A 23734-nucleotide genomic window follows, 5' to 3' on the forward strand; every position below is an offset into this window, starting at 1 on the left:
TGGACAGAGGAACTCTGCCTAGAAGGCCAGCATCCCGGAGTCGCCTCTTCACTGTTGACGTTGAGACTGGACAGAGGAACTCTGCCTAGAAGGCCAGCATCCCGGAGTCGCCTCTTCACTGTTGACGTTGAGACTGGACAGAGGAACTCTGCCTAGAAGGCCAGCATCCCGGAGTCGCCTCTTCACTGTTGACGTTGAGACTGGACAGAGGAACTCTGCCTAGAAGGCCAGCATCCCGGAGTCGCCTCTTCACTGTTGACGTTGAGACTGGACAGAGGAACTCTGCCTAGAAGGCCAGCATCCCGGAGTCGCCTCTTCACTGTTGACGTTGAGACTGGACAGAGGAACTCTGCCTAGAAGGCCAGCATCCCGGAGTCGCCTCTTCACTGTTGACGTTGAGACTGGACAGAGGAACTCTGCCTAGAAGGCCAGCATCCCGGAGTCGCCTCTTCACTGTTGACGTTGAGACTGGACAGAGGAACTCTGCCTAGAAGACCAGCATCCTGGAGTCACCTCTTCACTGTTGACGTTGACACTGGACAGAGGAACTCTGCCTAGAAGGCCAGCATCCCGGAGTCGCCTCTTCACTGTTGACGTTGACACTGGACAGAGGAACTCTGCCTAGAAGGCCAGCATCCCGGAGTCGCCTCTTCACTGTTGACGTTGAGACTGGACAGAGGAACTCTGCCTAGAAGGCCAGCATCCTGGAGTCGCCTCTTCACTGTTGACGTTGACACTGGACAGAGGAACTCTGCCTAGAAGGCCAGCATCCCGGAGTCGCCTCTTCACTGTTGACGTTGAGACTGGACAGAGGAACTCTGCCTAGAAGGCCAGCATCCCGGAGTCGCCTCTTCACTGTTGACGTTGAGACTGGACAGAGGAACTCTGCCTAGAAGGCCAGCATCCCAGAGTCGCCTCTTCACTGTTGACGTTGAGACTGGACAGAGGAACTCTGCCTAGAAGGCCAGCATCCCGGAGTCGCCTCTTCACTGTTGACGTTGAGACTGGACAGAGGAACTCTGCCTAGAAGGCCAGCATCCCGGAGTCGCCTCTTCACTGTTGACGTTGAGACTGGACAGAGGAACTCTGCCTAGAAGGCCAGCATCCTGGAGTCGCCTCTTCACTGTTGACGTTGACACTGGACAGAGGAACTCTGCCTAGAAGGCCAGCATCCCGGAGTCGCCTCTTCACTGTTGACGTTGAGACTGGACAGAGGAACTCTGCCTAGAAGGCCAGCATCCCGGAGTCGCCTCTTCACTGTTGACGTTGACACTGGACAGAGGAACTCTGCCTAGAAGGCCAGCATCCCGGAGTCGCCTCTTCACTGTTGACGTTGAGACTGGACAGAGGAACTCTGCCTAGAAGGCCAGCATCCCGGAGTCGCCTCTTCACTGTTGACGTTGAGACTGGACAGAGGAACTCTGCCTAGAAGGCCAGCATCCTGGAGTCGCCTCTTCACTGTTGACGTTGACACTGGACAGAGGAACTCTGCCTAGAAGGCCAGCATCCCGGAGTCGCCTCTTCACTGTTGACGTTGAGACTGGACAGAGGAACTCTGCCTAGAAGGCCAGCATCCCGGAGTCGCCTCTTCACTGTTGACGTTGACACTGGACAGAGGAACTCTGCCTAGAAGGCCAGCATCCCGGAGTCGCCTCTTCACTGTTGACGTTGAGACTGGACAGAGGAACTCTGCCTAGAAGGCCAGCATCCCGGAGTCGCCTCTTCACTGTTGACGTTGAGACTGGACAGAGGAACTCTGCCTAGAAGGCCAGCATCCTGGAGTCGCCTCTTCACTGTTGACGTTGACACTGGACAGAGGAACTCTGCCTAGAAGGCCAGCATCCCGGAGTCGCCTCTTCACTGTTGACGTTGAGACTGGACAGAGGAACTCTGCCTAGAAGGCCAGCATCCCGGAGTCGCCTCTTCACTGTTGACGTTGACACTGGACAGAGGAACTCTGCCTAGAAGGCCAGCATCCCGGAGTCGCCTCTTCACTGTTGACGTTGAGACTGGACAGAGGAACTCTGCCTAGAAGGCCAGCATCCCGGAGTCGCCTCTTCACTGTTGACGTTGAGACTGGACAGAGGAACTCTGCCTAGAAGACCAGCATCCTGGAGTCACCTCTTCACTGTTGACGTTGACACTGGACAGAGGAACTCTGCCTAGAAGGCCAGCATCCCGGAGTCGCCTCTTCACTGTTGACGTTGACACTGGACAGAGGAACTCTGCCTAGAAGGCCAGCATCCCGGAGTCGCCTCTTCACTGTTGACGTTGAGACTGGACAGAGGAACTCTGCCTAGAAGGCCAGCATCCTGGAGTCGCCTCTTCACTGTTGACGTTGACACTGGACAGAGGAACTCTGCCTAGAAGGCCAGCATCCCGGAGTCGCCTCTTCACTGTTGACGTTGAGACTGGACAGAGGAACTCTGCCTAGAAGGCCAGCATCCCGGAGTCGCCTCTTCACTGTTGACGTTGACACTGGACAGAGGAACTCTGCCTAGAAGGCCAGCATCCCGGAGTCGCCTCTTCACTGTTGACGTTGAGACTGGACAGAGGAACTCTGCCTAGAAGGCCAGCATCCCGGAGTCGCCTCTTCACTGTTGACGTTGAGACTGGACAGAGGAACTCTGCCTAGAAGACCAGCATCCTGGAGTCACCTCTTCACTGTTGACGTTGACACTGGACAGAGGAACTCTGCCTAGAAGGCCAGCATCCCGGAGTCGCCTCTTCACTGTTGACGTTGACACTGGACAGAGGAACTCTGCCTAGAAGGCCAGCATCCCGGAGTCGCCTCTTCACTGTTGACGTTGAGACTGGACAGAGGAACTCTGCCTAGAAGGCCAGCATCCTGGAGTCGCCTCTTCACTGTTGACGTTGACACTGGACAGAGGAACTCTGCCTAGAAGGCCAGCATCCCGGAGTCGCCTCTTCACTGTTGACGTTGAGACTGGACAGAGGAACTCTGCCTAGAAGGCCAGCATCCCGGAGTCGCCTCTTCACTGTTGACGTTGACACTGGACAGAGGAACTCTGCCTAGAAGGCCAGCATCCCGGAGTCGCCTCTTCACTGTTGACGTTGAGACTGGACAGAGGAACTCTGCCTAGAAGGCCAGCATCCCGGAGTCGCCTCTTCACTGTTGACGTTGAGACTGGACAGAGGAACTCTGCCTAGAAGACCAGCATCCCGGAGTCACCTCTTCACTGTTGACGTTGACACTGGACAGAGGAACTCTGCCTAGAAGGCCAGCATCCCGGAGTCGCCTCTTCACTGTTGACGTTGACACTGGACAGAGGAACTCTGCCTAGAAGGCCAGCATCCCGGAGTCGCCTCTTCACTGTTGACGTTGAGACTGGACAGAGGAACTCTGCCTAGAAGGCCAGCATCCCGGAGTCGCCTCTTCACTGTTGACGTTGAGACTGGACAGAGGAACTCTGCCTAGAAGGCCAGCATCCCGGAGTCGCCTCTTCACTGTTGACGTTGAGACTGGACAGAGGAACTCTGCCTAGAAGGCCAGCATCCCGGAGTCGCCTCTTCACTGTTGACGTTGAGACTGGACAGAGGAACTCTGCCTAGAAGGCCAGCATCCCGGAGTCGCCTCTTCACTGTTGACGTTGAGACTGGACAGAGGAACTCTGCCTAGAAGGCCAGCATCCCGGAGTCGCCTCTTCACTGTTGACGTTGAGACTGGACAGAGGAACTCTGCCTAGAAGGCCAGCATCCCGGAGTCGCCTCTTCACTGTTGACGTTGAGACTGGACAGAGGAACTCTGCCTAGAAGGCCAGCATCCTGGAGTCGCCTCTTCACTGTTGACGTTGACACTGGACAGAGGAACTCTGCCTAGAAGGCCAGCATCCCGGAGTCGCCTCTTCACTGTTGACGTTGAGACTGGACAGAGGAACTCTGCCTAGAAGGCCAGCATCCCGGAGTCGCCTCTTCACTGTTGACGTTGACACTGGACAGAGGAACTCTGCCTAGAAGGCCAGCATCCCGGAGTCGCCTCTTCACTGTTGACGTTGAGACTGGACAGAGGAACTCTGCCTAGAAGGCCAGCATCCCGGAGTCGCCTCTTCACTGTTGACGTTGACACTGGACAGAGGAACTCTGCCTAGAAGGCCAGCATCCCGGAGTCGCCTCTTCACTGTTGACGTTGAGACTGGACAGAGGAACTCTGCCTAGAAGGCCAGCATCCCGGAGTCGCCTCTTCACTGTTGACGTTGAGACTGGACAGAGGAACTCTGCCTAGAAGACCAGCATCCCGGAGTCACCTCTTCACTGTTGACGTTGACACTGGACAGAGGAACTCTGCCTAGAAGGCCAGCATCCCGGAGTCGCCTCTTCACTGTTGACGTTGACACTGGACAGAGGAACTCTGCCTAGAAGGCCAGCATCCCGGAGTCGCCTCTTCACTGTTGACGTTGAGACTGGACAGAGGAACTCTGCCTAGAAGGCCAGCATCCCGGAGTCGCCTCTTCACTGTTGACGTTGAGACTGGACAGAGGAACTCTGCCTAGAAGGCCAGCATCCCGGAGTCGCCTCTTCACTGTTGACGTTGAGACTGGACAGAGGAACTCTGCCTAGAAGGCCAGCATCCCGGAGTCGCCTCTTCACTGTTGACGTTGAGACTGGACAGAGGAACTCTGCCTAGAAGGCCAGCATCCCGGAGTCGCCTCTTCACTGTTGACGTTGAGACTGGACAGAGGAACTCTGCCTAGAAGGCCAGCATCCCGGAGTCGCCTCTTCACTGTTGACGTTGAGACTGGACAGAGGAACTCTGCCTAGAAGGCCAGCATCCCGGAGTCGCCTCTTCACTGTTGACGTTGAGACTGGACAGAGGAACTCTGCCTAGAAGGCCAGCATCCTGGAGTCGCCTCTTCACTGTTGACGTTGACACTGGACAGAGGAACTCTGCCTAGAAGGCCAGCATCCCGGAGTCGCCTCTTCACTGTTGACGTTGAGACTGGACAGAGGAACTCTGCCTAGAAGGCCAGCATCCCGGAGTCGCCTCTTCACTGTTGACGTTGACACTGGACAGAGGAACTCTGCCTAGAAGGCCAGCATCCCGGAGTCGCCTCTTCACTGTTGACGTTGAGACTGGACAGAGGAACTCTGCCTAGAAGGCCAGCATCCCGGAGTCGCCTCTTCACTGTTGACGTTGAGACTGGACAGAGGAACTCTGCCTAGAAGGCCAGCATCCTGGAGTCGCCTCTTCACTGTTGACGTTGACACTGGACAGAGGAACTCTGCCTAGAAGGCCAGCATCCCGGAGTCGCCTCTTCACTGTTGACGTTGAGACTGGACAGAGGAACTCTGCCTAGAAGGCCAGCATCCCGGAGTCGCCTCTTCACTGTTGACGTTGACACTGGACAGAGGAACTCTGCCTAGAAGGCCAGCATCCCGGAGTCGCCTCTTCACTGTTGACGTTGAGACTGGACAGAGGAACTCTGCCTAGAAGGCCAGCATCCCGGAGTCGCCTCTTCACTGTTGACGTTGAGACTGGACAGAGGAACTCTGCCTAGAAGGCCAGCATCCTGGAGTCGCCTCTTCACTGTTGACGTTGACACTGGACAGAGGAACTCTGCCTAGAAGGCCAGCATCCCGGAGTCGCCTCTTCACTGTTGATGTTGAGACTGGACAGAGGAACTCTGCCTAGAAGGCCAGCATCCCGGAGTCGCCTCTTCACTGTTGACGTTGACACTGGACAGAGGAACTCTGCCTAGAAGGCCAGCATCCCGGAGTCGCCTCTTCACTGTTGACGTTGAGACTGGACAGAGGAACTCTGCCTAGAAGGCCAGCATCCCGGAGTCGCCTCTTCACTGTTGACGTTGAGACTGGACAGAGGAACTCTGCCTAGAAGACCAGCATCCTGGAGTCACCTCTTCACTGTTGACGTTGACACTGGACAGAGGAACTCTGCCTAGAAGGCCAGCATCCCGGAGTCGCCTCTTCACTGTTGACGTTGACACTGGACAGAGGAACTCTGCCTAGAAGGCCAGCATCCCGGAGTCGCCTCTTCACTGTTGACGTTGAGACTGGACAGAGGAACTCTGCCTAGAAGGCCAGCATCCTGGAGTCGCCTCTTCACTGTTGACGTTGACACTGGACAGAGGAACTCTGCCTAGAAGGCCAGCATCCCGGAGTCGCCTCTTCACTGTTGACGTTGAGACTGGACAGAGGAACTCTGCCTAGAAGGCCAGCATCCCGGAGTCGCCTCTTCACTGTTGACGTTGACACTGGACAGAGGAACTCTGCCTAGAAGGCCAGCATCCCGGAGTCGCCTCTTCACTGTTGACGTTGAGACTGGACAGAGGAACTCTGCCTAGAAGGCCAGCATCCCGGAGTCGCCTCTTCACTGTTGACGTTGAGACTGGACAGAGGAACTCTGCCTAGAAGACCAGCATCCTGGAGTCACCTCTTCACTGTTGACGTTGACACTGGACAGAGGAACTCTGCCTAGAAGGCCAGCATCCCGGAGTCGCCTCTTCACTGTTGACGTTGACACTGGACAGAGGAACTCTGCCTAGAAGGCCAGCATCCCGGAGTCGCCTCTTCACTGTTGACGTTGAGACTGGACAGAGGAACTCTGCCTAGAAGGCCAGCATCCTGGAGTCGCCTCTTCACTGTTGACGTTGACACTGGACAGAGGAACTCTGCCTAGAAGGCCAGCATCCCGGAGTCGCCTCTTCACTGTTGACGTTGAGACTGGACAGAGGAACTCTGCCTAGAAGGCCAGCATCCCGGAGTCGCCTCTTCACTGTTGACGTTGACACTGGACAGAGGAACTCTGCCTAGAAGGCCAGCATCCCGGAGTCGCCTCTTCACTGTTGACGTTGAGACTGGACAGAGGAACTCTGCCTAGAAGGCCAGCATCCCGGAGTCGCCTCTTCACTGTTGACGTTGAGACTGGACAGAGGAACTCTGCCTAGAAGACCAGCATCCCGGAGTCACCTCTTCACTGTTGACGTTGACACTGGACAGAGGAACTCTGCCTAGAAGGCCAGCATCCCGGAGTCGCCTCTTCACTGTTGACGTTGACACTGGACAGAGGAACTCTGCCTAGAAGGCCAGCATCCCGGAGTCGCCTCTTCACTGTTGACGTTGAGACTGGACAGAGGAACTCTGCCTAGAAGGCCAGCATCCCGGAGTCGCCTCTTCACTGTTGACGTTGAGACTGGACAGAGGAACTCTGCCTAGAAGGCCAGCATCCCGGAGTCGCCTCTTCACTGTTGACGTTGAGACTGGACAGAGGAACTCTGCCTAGAAGGCCAGCATCCCGGAGTCGCCTCTTCACTGTTGACGTTGAGACTGGACAGAGGAACTCTGCCTAGAAGGCCAGCATCCCGGAGTCGCCTCTTCACTGTTGACGTTGAGACTGGACAGAGGAACTCTGCCTAGAAGGCCAGCATCCCGGAGTCGCCTCTTCACTGTTGACGTTGAGACTGGACAGAGGAACTCTGCCTAGAAGGCCAGCATCCCGGAGTCGCCTCTTCACTGTTGACGTTGAGACTGGACAGAGGAACTCTGCCTAGAAGGCCAGCATCCCGGAGTCGCCTCTTCACTGTTGACGTTGAGACTGGACAGAGGAACTCTGCCTAGAAGGCCAGCATCCCGGAGTCGCCTCTTCACTGTTGACGTTGAGACTGGACAGAGGAACTCTGCCTAGAAGACCAGCATCCCGGAGTCGCCTCTTCACTGTTGACGTTGAGACTGGACAGAGGAACTCTGCCTAGAAGGCCAGCATCCCGGAGTCGCCTCTTCACTGTTGACGTTGAGACTGGTGTTTTGCCGATACTATTTAATGAAGCTGCCAGTTGAGGTCTTGTGAGGCGTCTATGCATAATCTGAGTTTTGGAGTGTGCCCCTGGCAATCCGTAAGAACATGGTGCCGTCTGGTTTGCTTAATTTAAGGAATTTGAAATGATTTAGACTTTTACTTTTGATACTTAAGTACATTTCAGCAATTACATGTAATTTGATACTTAAGTACATTTCAGCAATTACATGTAATTTGATACTTAAGTACATTTCAGCAATTACATGTAATTTGATACTTAAGTATATTTAGAACCAAATACTTTTATACTTTTACTTAAGTAGTATTTTACTGGGTGACTTTAACTTTTACGAGAGTAACTTTCTATTAAGGTATCTATACTTTTACTCAAGTATCACATTTGGGTACTTTTTCCACCACTGTGCCTAAGTTTGCTAATCTTGCCAATGAAAGAAAATCTAAATATTGCCCCCTTGCTAGATTGACAGCCATGCTTAAAACAGTGTAAAAATACTGTCAGCTTGAAAGTTTAACTCTATACCTGTGTGTGTCTCTGCAGCTCCGGTGACGTGAAGGCTGGAGCCTCCTCTCAGCCCCTGGGAGCCCGGGCGGGGAAGAAGTCCCAGTGGACGGCCGCCACACTAACCGCGGAGGCTAAAGAACTCACACGGACTGTTAGCGCCATTCTGGAGGTGGAGTGTAAGTGATCTATCATCTCGACTCACTGCATGCCTGCATGTCGTCTCTATCCCTGGTCTAGCATGCAATTCCAATCAGCTCAACAGACACCGAATCACCTCCATAGTTCTGAAACCAACCAAAAACCAACTGGATAACAGACGCCAAACCAACCAAATTATGTCCATAGCTACTAAGCTAACCAAAATCAACCAGCTCAACAGACCTCAAACAATCTAGTTACTAAGCCAACCAAAACCAACCGGATAACAGACACCAAGCCATCTTTGTAGTTACTATACACGTCTCAATGGCCATCTTTTAGTTGAGTGGCCTGTAAGAAAATGATGGACATCCTTGTACCTAAGGATCAGACAACAGAATGAGACCGTAAAGCAGCTAAGCTACTTTGAGAGGTTCAGTCTCTGTGTCCAGTGGAGTTGAATGAACCAGAGACTAATTGTTCCGTAGTTACTCGTGTTTTCTCTGTAGTCATCGTCTAGTGGACGGACAGAATGATCTTTCATTCAACATGAAATGTAGTGTTGATGATGTTCGCAATGTTCGACTTCCTATAGATTTGTGTTTTGAATCAAATAATTGTTTTCAGAATTGTACCAGTGTATCTAGAAATGTACAATAAGACCTTAGTCAATACAAAAAACATCATCATACATGCACCTGATCAAGTCAGTCGCTAACCATACTGTAGCCCTGAATGTAGTGGGATGGGAGAAAGCCAAGTACATCAAAAGGGGAAAAACCTTCCACATTGGGACATAATAACTCCACGGGGAATGAAAACAGAAGCGAAGAAGATGATTATGAGGAAGAGGGGTTAGATACTGATGTCATCATTACTAACAAGATTCTTCAGGATTTACAATATGCAGCATCTGGACCAGGAGCCATATGGGAGAAAACTGTTTCCGATTGTTCAATTCAGTTCTAATCGTTGGTGTCAGGTTGTGAGCAGGGTGAGACGTTTTTATTTTATTTTTTAAAAATTGTATTTCACCTTTATTTAACCAGGTAGGCTAGTTAAGAACAAGTTCTCATTTACAACTGCGACCTGGCCAAGATAAAGCATAGCAGTGTGAACAGACAACACAGAGTTACACATGGAGTAAACAATTAACAAGTCAATAACACAGTAGAAAAAAAGAGTCTATATACATTGTGTGCAAAAGGCATGAGGAGGTAGGCGAATAATTACAATTTTGCAGATTAACACTGGAGTGATAAATTATCAGATGGTCATGTACAGGTAGAGATACTGGTGTGCAAAAGAGCAGAAAAGTAAATAAATATAAACAGTATGGGGATGAGGTAGGTAAATTGGGTGGGCTATTTACCGATAGACTATGTACAGCTGCAGCGATCGGTTAGCTGCTCAGATAGCAGATGTTTGAAGTTGGTGAGGGAGATTAAAGTCTCCAACTTCAGCGATTTTTTAAATTCGTCCCAGTCACAGGCAGCAGAGAACTGGAACGAAAGGCGGCCAAATGAGGTGTTGGCTTTAGGGATGATCAGTGAGATACACCTGCTGAAGCGCGTGCTACGGGTGGGTGTTGCCATCGTGACCAGTGAACTGAGATAAGGTGGAGCTTTACCTAGCATGGACTTGTAGATGACCTGGAGCCAGTGGGTCTGGCGAAGAATATGTATCGAGGGCCAGCCGACTAGAGCATACAGGTCGCAGTGGTGGGTGGTATAAGGTGCTTTAGTAACAAAACGGATGGCACTGTGATAAACTGCATCCAGTTTGCTGAGTAGAGTATTGGAAGCTATTTTGTAGATGACATCGCCGAAGTCGAGGATCGGTAGGATAGTCAGTTTTACTAGGGTAAGTTTGGTGGCGTGAGTGAAGGAGGCTTTGTTGCAGAATAGAATGCCGACTCTAGATTTGATTTTAGATTGGAGATGTTTGATATGAGTCTGGAAGGAGAGTTTACAGTCTAGCCAGACACCTAGGTACTTATAGATGTCCACATATTCTAGGTCGGAACCATCCAGGGTGGTGATGCTAGTCAGGCGTGCGGGTGCAGGCAGCGAACGGTTGAAAAGCATGTATTTGGTTTTACTAGCGTTTAAGAGCAGTTGGAGGCCACGGAAGAAGTGTTGTATGGCATTGAAGCTCGTTTGGAAGTAGAGCCATATATTAAGAGACTACAGTTTCAGAATGGACGCCATGTTAGCACCTTCATTCTTGAAATGTTGGCGACGTAACAATACGAGAGTGCCTCCGATAGTTCCCTCTAAAATTACCGACTAAAACAAGCAAAACAGAGCAGCGAATTTAAGACATTTTTACTGATTACCATTCGGAACAATGTGTATCCAAGTCGGTATTGTGGTGTCAACAAATTGCACATCTGCTTTCACTGGACATCTTCATAGTTTTCAAAACCTTTCACAAATAAACAGCACAATGCGTAACCATAAATTATCACTTAGCAACGGCTATGGAGGAGAAAGTGGCGCTTTCGGAATGTTCAGACAGAAACCACATTGGCCCAACTCTCTGTATCGATGCCTCTGGTGAGAAGTACTGACCTCCGAGGTCACGGTCTCCTGTCTCTAGTTTAACCTTGTCTGATCCAACAAAACTTTCTCCTGACCCCTGACCCCTCTTGACCTTTCCCAGTCAGAGGTGAAGCAGCCAATCAACCAGGTGATCTAAATCTCACCCATAGAGATAGATAGAGGATTCTAGTGCCCAAAATTCTGTTTTAGCATGGGCAGTGCCATTGTGAGGACATAACCATTTTGAAGTAGTCAACTGGTTGGGACTTCCTATGGGTTTAGGAAGGATCACATAATTCCATCCAGTTCATCAGGAGGGATCAGCCAATGAATTATACCCGTGAGAAAACAATTTACTGCAGGTGGCAGTAAATTGTCAATCTTGGCTTTATACCTGTTCAAACAACAAACTCCAGGTGGCAGTATGCACCCTTTCAGTTTGTTTACCAACTCATAGAAGTAGTAGCAAAAGAAAAGTGGAGATTGGCCTCAATGGTGCTTCCCATGCTCTCATAGACGCCATAATGAGACAGATACAATGTTTCGTCCTCTAACTATCTCTATGCTCTCACCTGAGGCGGACGCGTCATTGTGACTCTGGGGTGTGTCAACTCAGCCCTATGGGCCCTGGTCAAAAGTAGTGCACTAAATATGGAATAGGGTGCCATTTTGGGATGTAGGCTTTCTCTCTTTCTGTTTTCATTTTTGGTAATCATAGATGAATGTCAGATACAAAAAATAAAAATGTACTGTCCTTGATAATATGAGTCAGTGTTGGAGAACTAGAAAATGTATGGTAGGATTAGAGAACTAGAAAAGGTATGGTAGGATTAGAGGAGAACTAGAAAAGGTCCTGTAGGATTAGAGAACTAGAAAAGGTATGGTAGGATTAGAGAACTATAAAAGGTATGGTAGGATTAGAGGAGAACTAGAAAAGGTATGGTAGGATTAGAGATCTAGAAAAGGTATGGTAGGATTAGAGGAGAACTAGAAAAGGTATGGTAAGATTAGAGTTGAACTAGAAAAGGTATGGCAAAATTAGAGGAGAACTAGAAAAGGTATGGTAGGATTAGAGAACTAGAAAAGGTATGGTAGGATTAGAGAACTAGAAAAGGTATGGTAGGATTAGAGAACTAGAAAAGGTCCTGTAGGATTAGAGAACTAGAAAAGGTATGGTAGGATTAGAGATCTAGAAAAGGTATGGTAGGATTAGAGGAGAACTAGAAAAGGTATGGTAGGATTAGAGAACTAGAAAAGGTATGGTAGGATTAGAGAACTAGAAAAGGTATGGTAGGATTAGAGGAGAACTAGAAAAGGTCCTGTAGGATTAGAGAACTAGAAAAGGTATGGTAGGATTAGAGAACTAGAAAATATATGGTAGGATTAGAGGAGAACTAGAAAAGGTATGGTAGGATTAGAGGAGAACTAGAAAAGGTCCTGTAGGATTAGAGAACTAGAAAAGGTATGGTAGGATTAGAGGAGAACTAGAAAAGGTCCTGTAGGATTAGAGAACTAGAAAAGGTATGGTAGGATTAAAGGCTGCCAGACTGGTACTTTACACTTCTGAGGCTGGTAATAATATCAAGTGATTCTGTGAAACAAAAGAAGGTCCTGTGAGAAGAAAGGTGGTTTTTGATGACTTCTAAGAGAACATTGGATCATTTGTAAAATATATTGTGATCGTTGGTGTGTTATGTAAACTTGTGTGTTAAGGAGGGATTAGATAAGTAGGTCAATCCAATAACAGACGACCCAAAGTATTAGTTAGAAAAATGTATTAAAGTGTCACTCCACAATGATATAGTATAGTTGACAGTACAAAATACCAATTGTAATAACCACACTGTGGACCACTCAGTTGAAGACACTGAAAGCGGCCATTGTCAAACATGGTACAGTATTTTAATTTGCTCATCTGTAATACATAATACTATCTATACATTATTGGTATCATTATTATACATTAGGTCATCTGTACACACATGTATACTTAAACAAAAACCAAAGTACGGTAGATAACAGGACATTTAGGCACATATAAAGAAACGACTCCATTTCTTATTTCCATCCAGTTTCCAGTTGACGAAAAGGATGAGCCCTGATGTGGTTGTGTTCCCCGTAGGACAGCAAGGCTCAAGATTTTCAATGGATCTAGCATTACAAAAACAACAGATGTTTATCTAAGGGAGTGTTTGTTTATGTACGTGTGTGTGTGTGCGCGTGTGCGTGTGTGTTTGTGTGCGTGTGTGTGTGTTTCTGTACGTGTGTGTGTGTGTTTGTGTACGTACGTGTGTGTGTGTGTGTTTGTGTACATACGTGTGTGTGTTTGTGTACGTGTGTGTGTGTTTGTGTATGTGCGCGTGTGTGTGTGTGTTTGTGTGCGCGTGTGCGTGTTTGTGTGTGTGTGTTTGTGTATGTGCGCGCGCGTGTGTGTGTTTTGTGTATGTGTGCGCGTGTGCGTGTGTGTGTGTGTGTGTTTGTACTTTAGACATTCTCCTCTCCCCAGATCCCATCTTAGTCATTTTCACTGGGTTCAGTGTTGCTTGGTTGTGTACTGCTGAGGAAAACCATCTTACCTTACATCTCAACCAGGTGATCTTTCTGAGTGGACAAACACACACACGTTTTGGGTCACTAATATTGGATTGACCTACTTACCTGCCCCTTCTCAACACACACACACACACACACACACACACACACACACACACACACACACACACACACACACACAACCTAATCACACTCTTTTGTTTGCGCAAAGGTTGTAATTTAATGGAATTGACTTGGAATTTAAAGAGTCCTCATTCTGTCTATTCAGTTCTAGGAACCTTTCTTAGACTTGCGTCATACTTACATCAAACTTACATAATATAATAATAATATATACCATTTAGCAGACAGCTTTATCCAATGCGACTTAGTCATGTTTGTGTACATTTTGTATGTATGGGTGGCCTCAGGAGTCGAACCCACAATCATGGCGTTGCAAGCTCTTCAATCTATGCTGCTCAAACTCAACTCCTGACCTCCAAACCAGTTCCACTGCATTTTTTCATTAGAAAGAAACAATCAGGGACTGATTTAGACCTGGACACCAGGTGGGTGCAATTAATTATCAGGTAGAACAGAATACCAGGAGGCTCCGGATCTCGTAGGGTCAGAGTTGAGTACCCCTGCTCTATACCCGCTAAAGAATACAGTACCACCACATCATACACTTTATACAAAGTCCTTGTTTATGTACAGTATTGTTTATACTGTATATCGTATCCTCAGCAATAAATGTTTTCTACAGAACACTTGCTGTCTGCTATAAAGGGGTGGTTGGGGTTTAGGGTAATAGCACCCACAGTTAGCCTGAGGTGTCATAAAACCTATGTAAACTGTTAATAATTGATGTATATTTACAGACAAATGTTTAGTTAGCTCTTGGAATTCTATATAACAGTACACAACTGTAAAGTGCAATACATTATGGAGGCTCAATGGCATTCCGCTATTAGCTACATAGGTTGGCAAGTAGCCTAGTGCTTAAGAGCGTTGGGCCAGTAACCGAAAGGGCGCTGGTTTGAATCCCTGAGCCGATTAGGTGGAAAATCTGTCTGCCTGTAAGTCGCTCTGGATAAGTGCGTCTGCTATATGACAAACATGTAAATGTTGCTATTCCAAACACAGTGTGCAGGTGGACAGACATATCTAACCCCCTCTTTGTAACTAATCAGTAGGATTGCAAAATTCCTGGAACTTTAATAAAAATTCCCTAGTTTTCCCAAAATCCTGGTTGGAGGATTCCCGGAATCTGGGAAAAAAGCATGAAATCCAGAATACTCCAACCAGGCATCCTGGAAAACCAGGGAAGTTTCTGGAATTTTACAACCCTACTAATCAAACACTTAGTCAATCACATTGATTTAGCATTGTTACATGTTACATTTTATATTTATAGTACTGTTATTCAACCATTTCCTTTGCTTTCAAAACTGTCAAAATAAAATAAAAATCTGATCCCGTTAAGTGAATTTGCCTTATTCTGATCATGACGGATTATATCAAATCACAAGAAACAACCCTTTCTGATCATTCCACAGGCTAAAGCATTCAAAATATTTAACAATTTAATTTAACATTTGAATTTGTGAAGATTACAATATATTTTATAGAATACCTTTGGTATTAAAACATGTTTAACTGCAGAAATGATTTTAATGATGGTTGTAAATGTAAAGTGCCTTCAGAAAGTATTCATACCCCTTGACTTATTCCACATTTTGTTGTGTTACAGCCTGAATTCTTAATGGATTAAATATGTTTTTCTCACCCATCTACACACAATACCCCCTAATGACAAAGTGAAATGATGTTTTTAGACTTTTTTTGCAAATTTATTGAAAATGAAATACATATCTTGTTTACATAAGTATTTACAACCCTGAGTCGATACATGTTAGAATCACCTTTGGCAGTGATGACAGCTGTGAGTCTTTCTGGGTAAGTCTAAGAGCTTTGCCCCACCTGTTTTGAGCCCCACCTGTTTTTTGCATATTTTGGCATTAATTACGTGTCACATACTCATTTGCAAACAATGTAAACAAAATAATCATTGAGTTAATAAAGCCTCATACAAACATGGTCTCTTTTTGCTTTCTTGAGTAAGGCAGCTCCAAAATGCAGGTGTTGCAGCCTAGCTCTGTGCTTTCTGTGATGGTGGGGCAGCCAGTGGAAAATATGGAGCGTAGGGGTTGGTAATGTTCTCTAGTTGCACTGTGATTGGTTCAGTGTTCTGTCACTCATGGGGACAACCACATCACTGCAAAATCTACAGGGAGAGTTAGAAAATTCAAGTACCCTGTGTGCTGCCATAGAGTTACATTAGAAGTGCCACAGATAAAATGACGTCAAATCACATATCTACCGTAGCTTTGATTGGACTGGTGATGTCAACATCATACTTTCAAAATCTAGCTGGCAAGCTAAACAGTCATCGTGAATCAAGACGATAATCTACTGCCAAATCCTTTTCAAGCCTTGTCATATGAAGAGAAACTATGCCGAAACATATAAATAAAACGCATCTGTGCTCATCGGCCATTGGACATTAACAAGATAGCGCCGACAGAGATGGCAGCTTCGCTTCAAGTCCTTAGGAAACCAGAAAACCGTAAGTGTTATTACATACAGCCGGGAATAACTATTGGATATCAGAGACCTCGACCTTCGAGCCCGAGGTCCGGCGCGCTATCGACTGTGCCGCAAAAGCATGCTCAAGCGGCAGGGTCGGTTCCCGCACTTATAAACCCAGGGTCGTTACACTACTCCCTCCTTTCAAAGAGCGCGTCCTCGCGCTAGCTTGCGACTCTACGTCTTACAGGAACGCGCTCACCGGCCAAGCACACGCACTGTCGTGGATGCAAGGTCCGATCCCTTCTGACACCAATGTAATGAAACAGCAGGGAGCAGGTCTCGAACCCTTGACCTTCTAACCCGAGTTCCGATCCCTTCTGACACCAACGTAATGAAACAGCAGGGAGCAGGTCTCGAACCCTCGACCTTCTAACCCGAGTTCCGATCCCTTCTGACACCAATGTAATGGAACAGCAGGGAGCAGGTCTCGAACCCTCAACCTTCGAGCCTGAGGTCCGATCCCTTCTGACACCAATGTAATGAAACAGCAGGGAGCAGGTCTCGAACCCTCGACCTTCGAGCCTGAGGTCCGATCCCTTCTGACACCAATGTAATGAAACAGCAGGGAGCAGGTCTCGAACCCTCGACCTTCGAGCCCGAGGTGTGATCCCTTCTGACACCAATGTAATGAAACAGCAGGGAGCAGGTCTCGAACCCTCGACCTTCGAGCCCGAGGTCCGATTACTTCTGACACCAATGTAATGACCTGACTAGATCATAAAGGAACAATTTGGTAAAGCATAACTTCGCCATGCTCAAAGGGATATTCAATGTCTGCTTATTTATTGTTACCCATCTGCCAATTGGTGCCCTCCTTTGCAAGGCATTGGAAAACTCTCCCAGGTGTATGTGGTTGAATCACTGCTCGACTGAGGGACCTTACAGATAATTGTATGTGTGGGGTACAGAGGTGAGTCATTGAAAAGTCATGTTAAACACTGTTGTTTAACAAGTGGTATTGCACACAGAGTGAGTCCATGTAACTTATTATGTGACTTGTTTAGCAACTGTTTAATCCTGAACTTATTAAGGCGTTGCCAAAACAAATACTTCTTAACGCAAGACATTTCATCATTCCATTTTTAATGAATTTGTTAAAATGTTAAATTATGGAGCATTGTTTGTAGGCCAGTGAGAAACAATGTACATTAAATCCATTTTAAAGTCAGGCTGTAACACAACAACATTTGGAAAGAGTAAAGGGTTGCGAATACATTCTGAAGGCCCTGTAGAGACTGTATATTTGCCTTGTATACCTTTGGTGAAAGGTTAGGCTATGCAGTATGTTGAAAAAAACATATTGTGAAGTAGTACATAATAAACTTCAGTAAGTCCTTCCTCTAAATGGGTTCACTATTAGTCTACACATGTTGTTTACGAAGCATGTGACAAATACAATTTGATTTGATTTTACTATCTGTTATTAATGATATCATGTGATATATTTCAGGGTTAGGGTTCAATTTGGCTTTGCAGACACTCCTTTGGACTGTCCTGTAGCATCCCAGACAATACGCGTTGGTTCTTTCTGATGCTATGCTGGTTGGTTAGTAGTGTAGTAGTCAATCACCTATCTCCCTGTCTGTCACATTTGATGTTGAATTAGCTTTGTTGACTAGTTCATGTATAGGTGTATTGGATATCACCAGCCAATGAAGAAAGTCCACTGTGCGCTGCAGTGTTACTCCATCTCCTGCGGTGGTTAGTAGTCATGATGAATGTTTGCATGCCAGCCACAACCACTCCCTGTCTCCCTGTAGTCAAACATTCTTACATACTGTATGTGTATGTGTGTGTGTGTGTGTTTGGGTCACCCCCATCAGTGTATTTACACACCAAATCCTAACGCCAGTCTGCATTCAGTAGAAAAGGCAGGAGGCAGACAGAGTATGTCATTCTCTCTGACTGTGTCCCAAATTGCTCTCTATTCCCTACTTTGTGCACTACTTTTGACCAGGGCTCATAGGGCTCCGGTAAAGAGTAGTGGACTAATAAGGGAATAGGGTGCCATTTTGGATATGGCCAGAGAGAATGAAACATCATTCAAATCCATAGATACTCATTCACTAATCCTGTCTGTCACCCATGAAATATGAATACAAATACTGTACACAGTACAGTTCAAGCATTAAGGTCGGACAATTCCTGCTTTGTGTTGGTATTACTGGTATTACCACCCTGCTGCTAGCCCATCCCCAGTCTGTGTCTCCCAAATCACACCTTATTCACTATATATTGCCCTACATTTGACCAGACTAGTAGTAGTGAGTGCACTATATAGGCCATAGGGTGTCATTTACGGCATGGTTTCTGTCTCTAAGCTGTGAGTGAAAGCTGTGGTTGAGTTGGCACATGGCAGCTTTACGTCTTTTGTGTCACAGAGCTGCATCCTAACACAGACATCTTTACAATTAAGCACTTGAAGGTTAACTTTACACACTCCCATGTTAGATCCTGCTGCACCCGTTTAATACAGTCCATGGTACCTCTGTTATAGTCCGAATTAAATACTCTTAGAACTACTAAACACAAGGCTTTATGTTTTAGGCCCTCTGTCTCTCCTCTACTCCCCCCTCTGTTAGCTAAAATATTGTAATGACCTTTTTCAACCTTTTTTCTTGGCAACACAACAAGAAAGTAGAGAAAGACTGTGTGTGTGTTGTGTGGACAAGCAGCATGAACGAGAGAGCCTAGCTTCAGCCCAACATCACACACTCACACACCAACTGACACTCACAAGTGCCTGATTGGCCCACTCTATTAGCCAAACAATGATCTTGTTTTTCTCCATATTATCGCAATCTCCAATGAGCTACCCAGGAAAGGGTGAAGAATAGCCCCCATTAATATGTAGCCATAGAAATAATTCATGAAATCAATGACTTGCTAACATCGGATAACATTCATATACAGCCCATCTCTGAAACTCACTTAGATAATTCCTTTGATATTACAGCAGTAGCAATACAAGTATATACTATCTACAGAAAATACAGGAATGCCTATGGGGGAGGTGTCTGTATATGTTCAGAGACGTGTATTCCTTTAAAGATGAGAGAGGATCTCTTGTCAAATGTTGCTGAAGTGTTGTGGTTGCAAATTCACCTGTTTCATCAAAGCCTCTTCTTCTGGGGGACTGCTATAGGCCCCCAAGTGCTAACAGGCAGTATATGGATAATATGTGTGCAATGCTTGATAATGTGTGTGATGTTAAAAGAGGTCTATTTTCTGGGTGACCTGACTGGTTAGCAACTATCTGTCCTCTCAAGAGGAAGCTTCTAACTCTGACTAATGCCTGTAACATGACCCAGGTTATCACTCAACCAACTAGAGTGGACACCAATAGTGTTGTATCTGTGACATCGACTTGTATTTATCATATCTCCACTAATGCTGCAGAGCTTTGCTCCAAAGCAATATCAGTTCCCATTGGCTGTAATGACCATAACATTGTGGCAATATTGTTTAAGATGACGCCGACAGATAGGGCAACTCAGCTTCTAGCTCCTAAGCAACTTTGCAGTATTTTGTATTTTTTTGTGTTATTTCTTACATTATTAGCCCAGGAATGTTTTTGCATTAATACATACAGCCGGAAATAACATTTTGGATATCAGAGTGGTGGTAACTCACCAGCATTGCGACCAGGAATATGACTTTCCCAATTTGGATCCTTTGTTCGTACCACCCAGGGCAATTGAACTGTTTCCAGAGGCGGATCCAAAACACCGCCGGCGGAGAAGAGGTACTCGGAGTGGACTTCTAGTCCAACTCAGGAGGCTTTCACACCACCCACCGCTTCAGAGTATATTACTCGATAATGTTCAGTCTCTGGATAATAAAGTAGACGAGCTCAGGGCGAAAATCTCCTTTCAGAGAGATGTCAGGGATTGTAAAATACTATGTTTCACATAAACATGTCTCTCTTGGGATATACTGTCTTCGTCCATACAGCCAGCTGGGTTCTCAGTACATTGCGCAGACAGGAATAAAGAACTCTCCGGAAAGACGGAGGTGTATGTTTTATGATTAACTACTCATAGTCTGATTGTGATAACATACAGAAACACAAGTCCTTTTGTTCTACCGACCTAGAATACCTCACAATCGAAATCCAACCGTATTACCTCCCAAGAGAATTCTCTTCAGTTAAAGTCATGTATATTCCCTCACGGCGGCCCTCAAAGAACTACACTGGACTTTGTGCAAACTGGAAACCACATTTCCTGAGGCCGCATTTATTGTAGCTGAGGATTATAACAAAGCAAATTTGAGGAAAATGCTACCGAAGTTCTACCAAAACATTGACTGTAGCACTCGCTCTAAGAGAACATTAGACCACTGCTACTCAGCTTTTCGATAAATGCCTACAAGGTCCTCCCCCACCTTTCCTTCGGCAAATCTGATCACGGCTCCATTTTGCTCCTCCCTTCCTATAAGCAGAAACTCAAGTACCCGTACAAAGGACTATTCAATGCTGGTCTGACCAATCGGAATCCATGCTTCAAGATTGTTTTGATCACACGGACTGTGATATGTTCTGGGTAGCCTCTGAGAATAACATTGACGAATACACTGATACGGTAACTGAGTTAATCAGTAAGTGTATAGAGACAAAATGGAGTCGCAATTCAATGGCTCTGACACGAGACGTATGTGGCAGGGTCTACAGACAATCACGGACTACAAAGGGAAAACCAACACATCGTGGACACCGACATCTTGCTTCCGGACAAGCTAAACACCTTCTTCGCCCACTTTGAGAATAACACAGTGCCACCAACACGGGTCGCTACCAAGGACTCTGGGCTCTCTTTCTCTGTGGCCAAAGTGAGTAAGACATTTAAACGTGTTAACCCTCGCAAGGCTGCCGGCCCAGACGGCATCCCTAGCCGCGTCCTCAGAGCATACGCGGACCAGCTGGCAGGAGTGTTTACAGACATATTCAATCTCTCCCTATCCCAGTCTGCTGTCCCCACATGCTTCAAGATGGCCACCATTGTCCCTGTTCCCAAGAAAGCTGATCCTCAACATATAGGCCCCACAAGGGTGCGTGCTCAGCCCCCTCCTGTACTCCCTGTTCACCCATGACTGCATGGCCTCGCACACCTCCAACTCAATCATCAAGTTTGCAGACGACACAACAGTAGTCAGCCAGGACCTATATACTAGGCAGTCACCCAAGTCATAGACTGTTTTCTCTGCTACTGCATGGCAAGTGGTATTGGAGCACCAAGTCTGGGACCAAAAGGCTCCTTAACAGCTTCTTCCCCCAAACCATAACACTGCTGAACCCCCTTTGTGTTTACACTGCTACTGTGTATTATCTATGCATAGTCACTTAGCCTCTCACTCAACGTCAAGAAAACAAAGGAGCTGATTGTGAAATTCAGGAAACCGCAGAGGGAGCACTCCCCTATCCATATCGATGGGACCGCAGTGGAGAAGGTGGAAAGCTTCAAGTTCCTCGGCATACACATCACTGATGATCTGAAGTGGTCCACCCACACAAATAATGGGGTGAAGAAGGCACAACAGCGCCACTTCAACCTCAGGAGGCAGAAGACATTTGGCTTGGCACCTAAAACCCTCACAAACCTTTACAGATGCACGATAGAGTGCATCCTATCAGGCTTTATCACCGCCTGGTATGGCAACTGCACCGCCCACAACTGCAGGGCTCTCCAGAGGGTGGGTTGGTCTGCCCAATGCATCACCGGGGGCAAACTACGTGCCCTCCAGGACACCTACAGCACCTGATGTCACAGGAAGGCCCAAAAAATTATCAAGGACAACAACCACCCGAGGTGAGGTCAGTACAGGTGCATCAAGGCCATCATATTGTTAAATAGCCATCACTAGGTGGCTTCCAACCGGTTACGTAATCCTGCACCTTTAGAGGCTGCTGCCCTATATCCAGTACATAGACTTGAAATCACTGGCCAGTTTAATAGTGGAACACTAGTCACTTTAATAATGTTAACATATTTTTGCTTTACTCATCTATGTATATACTGTATTCTATTCTACTGTATTTCAGTCTACAGTATGCCACTCTGACATTGCTCGTCCTAATATTTTTATATACTTCTTAATTCCATTCTTTTACTTTTAGACTTGTGTGTATTATTGTGAATTGTTAGATATTACTGCACTGTTGGAGCTAGAAACACAAGCATTTTGCTACACCCACAATAACATCTGCTAAACACGTGTATGTGACCAATACAATTTGATTTAATAAGCCAAAGTACCAAAGTTTGGGCCTAAAGTATTTCATAAGAGATCATGCAAAATGTTTCCTCATGACTCTTGTTGAAGATGTAAAAAAGACATGTTGGTCTGATGTGTATGAGGAAGTGAATCCAGATGCAGCATTAGACGTATTTGTAAAATTATTAATACCAAATGTTGCCAAGCAGACACCTGTTAATAAAGTCACTTTGAGGATTGTTAGAGCCCCATGGATTGATGATGAATTAAAAAAATTGTAAGGTAAAAAAAATGTATGCAAAATACAGCTGATTGGTTGACATACTGTAAATTGAGAAGTGTGAAGGAAATATTATGTTTATGTATCGTGCTACTTTCTAATAACTAATTAGAAAGGTTCATGCAGGTGACTGACTGATCGTGTATGGAGGAATCCTCACTATCACTGTTCCTCACCTTGGCAGTACGCCCAGAATGTTGTTATGGGAACAACCGAGGTGTCTGTTTCAAGTCTCAACTTGGAGAGAGAGAGAGAGAGAGGGCCTTGTGAGGTATTGGTCAGTCACATGTGCGAGCCACCGGTAGTGATGAATTAATTATGATAAATCAATTTCCACCACAGAAGTTTTGTTACTAAACTTAACTAAAAGAAGAAGACATTAAACTGAAATAAAGAAGGAAGATCTTCCTAATATTAAGTTGCATCCCCTCTTGCATTCAGAACAGCCACATTTTGTTGGGGTGTGGACTCTACAAGGTGTCAAAAGCGTTCCATAGGGATGCTGGCCCATGTTGACTCCAATGCTTCCCACAGTTGTATAAAGTTGTCTGGATGTCCTTTTGGGGGTGGACTACTCAAGCGTTGTGCCAGTAACCGAAAGGTTGCTGGATCAAATCCCTGAGCTGACAAGGTAAAAAAAATCTGTCTTTCTGCCCCTGAGCAAGGCAGTTAACCCACTGTTCCCTGGGTGCCGATGACGTGGATGTCGATTTAAGGCAGCCCCCCCCCCCCCCCCCCACCTCTCTGATTCGAAGGGGTTGAGTTTAATGCAGAATAAACATTTCAGTTGAGTGCATTCATTTGTACTGACTAAGTATCCCCCTTTCCCATTCTTGGTACACGCAGGAAACTGTTGAGTGTGAAAAACATGGCAATGCAATTCTTGACAAATTCAAAACAGTGCACCTGGCACCTACAACCATACCCCATTCAAAGGCACTTCAATATTTTGTCTTGCCCATTCACCCTCTGAATAGCACATATACACAATCCATGTCTCAATTGTTTAAAGGCTTAAAAATCCTTCTTTAATCTGTCTCCTGCCCTTCATCTACACTGATTGAAGTGGATTTAACAGGTGA

At 46.6% G+C, this 23734-nt stretch overlaps 1 protein-coding gene across 1 annotated transcript in view; it reads left to right on the forward strand.

The window, feature by feature from the left end:
- The window catches only part of LOC139375709 (syntaxin-binding protein 4-like), a 125909-nt gene that overhangs the window by 87732 nt on the left and 14443 nt on the right, over positions 1 to 23734 (forward strand). Inside the window, exon 20 of the mRNA XM_071117519.1 lies at positions 8331 to 8470. Coding sequence (XP_070973620.1) covers positions 8331 to 8470 — 140 coding nt within the window. The remainder of the gene's footprint in view (positions 1 to 8330; positions 8471 to 23734) is intronic.

Source organism: Oncorhynchus clarkii, chromosome 20 (genome assembly GCF_045791955.1).
Source record: "Oncorhynchus clarkii lewisi isolate Uvic-CL-2024 chromosome 20, UVic_Ocla_1.0, whole genome shotgun sequence".
Classification (NCBI taxonomy): Eukaryota; Metazoa; Chordata; class Actinopteri; order Salmoniformes; family Salmonidae; genus Oncorhynchus; species Oncorhynchus clarkii.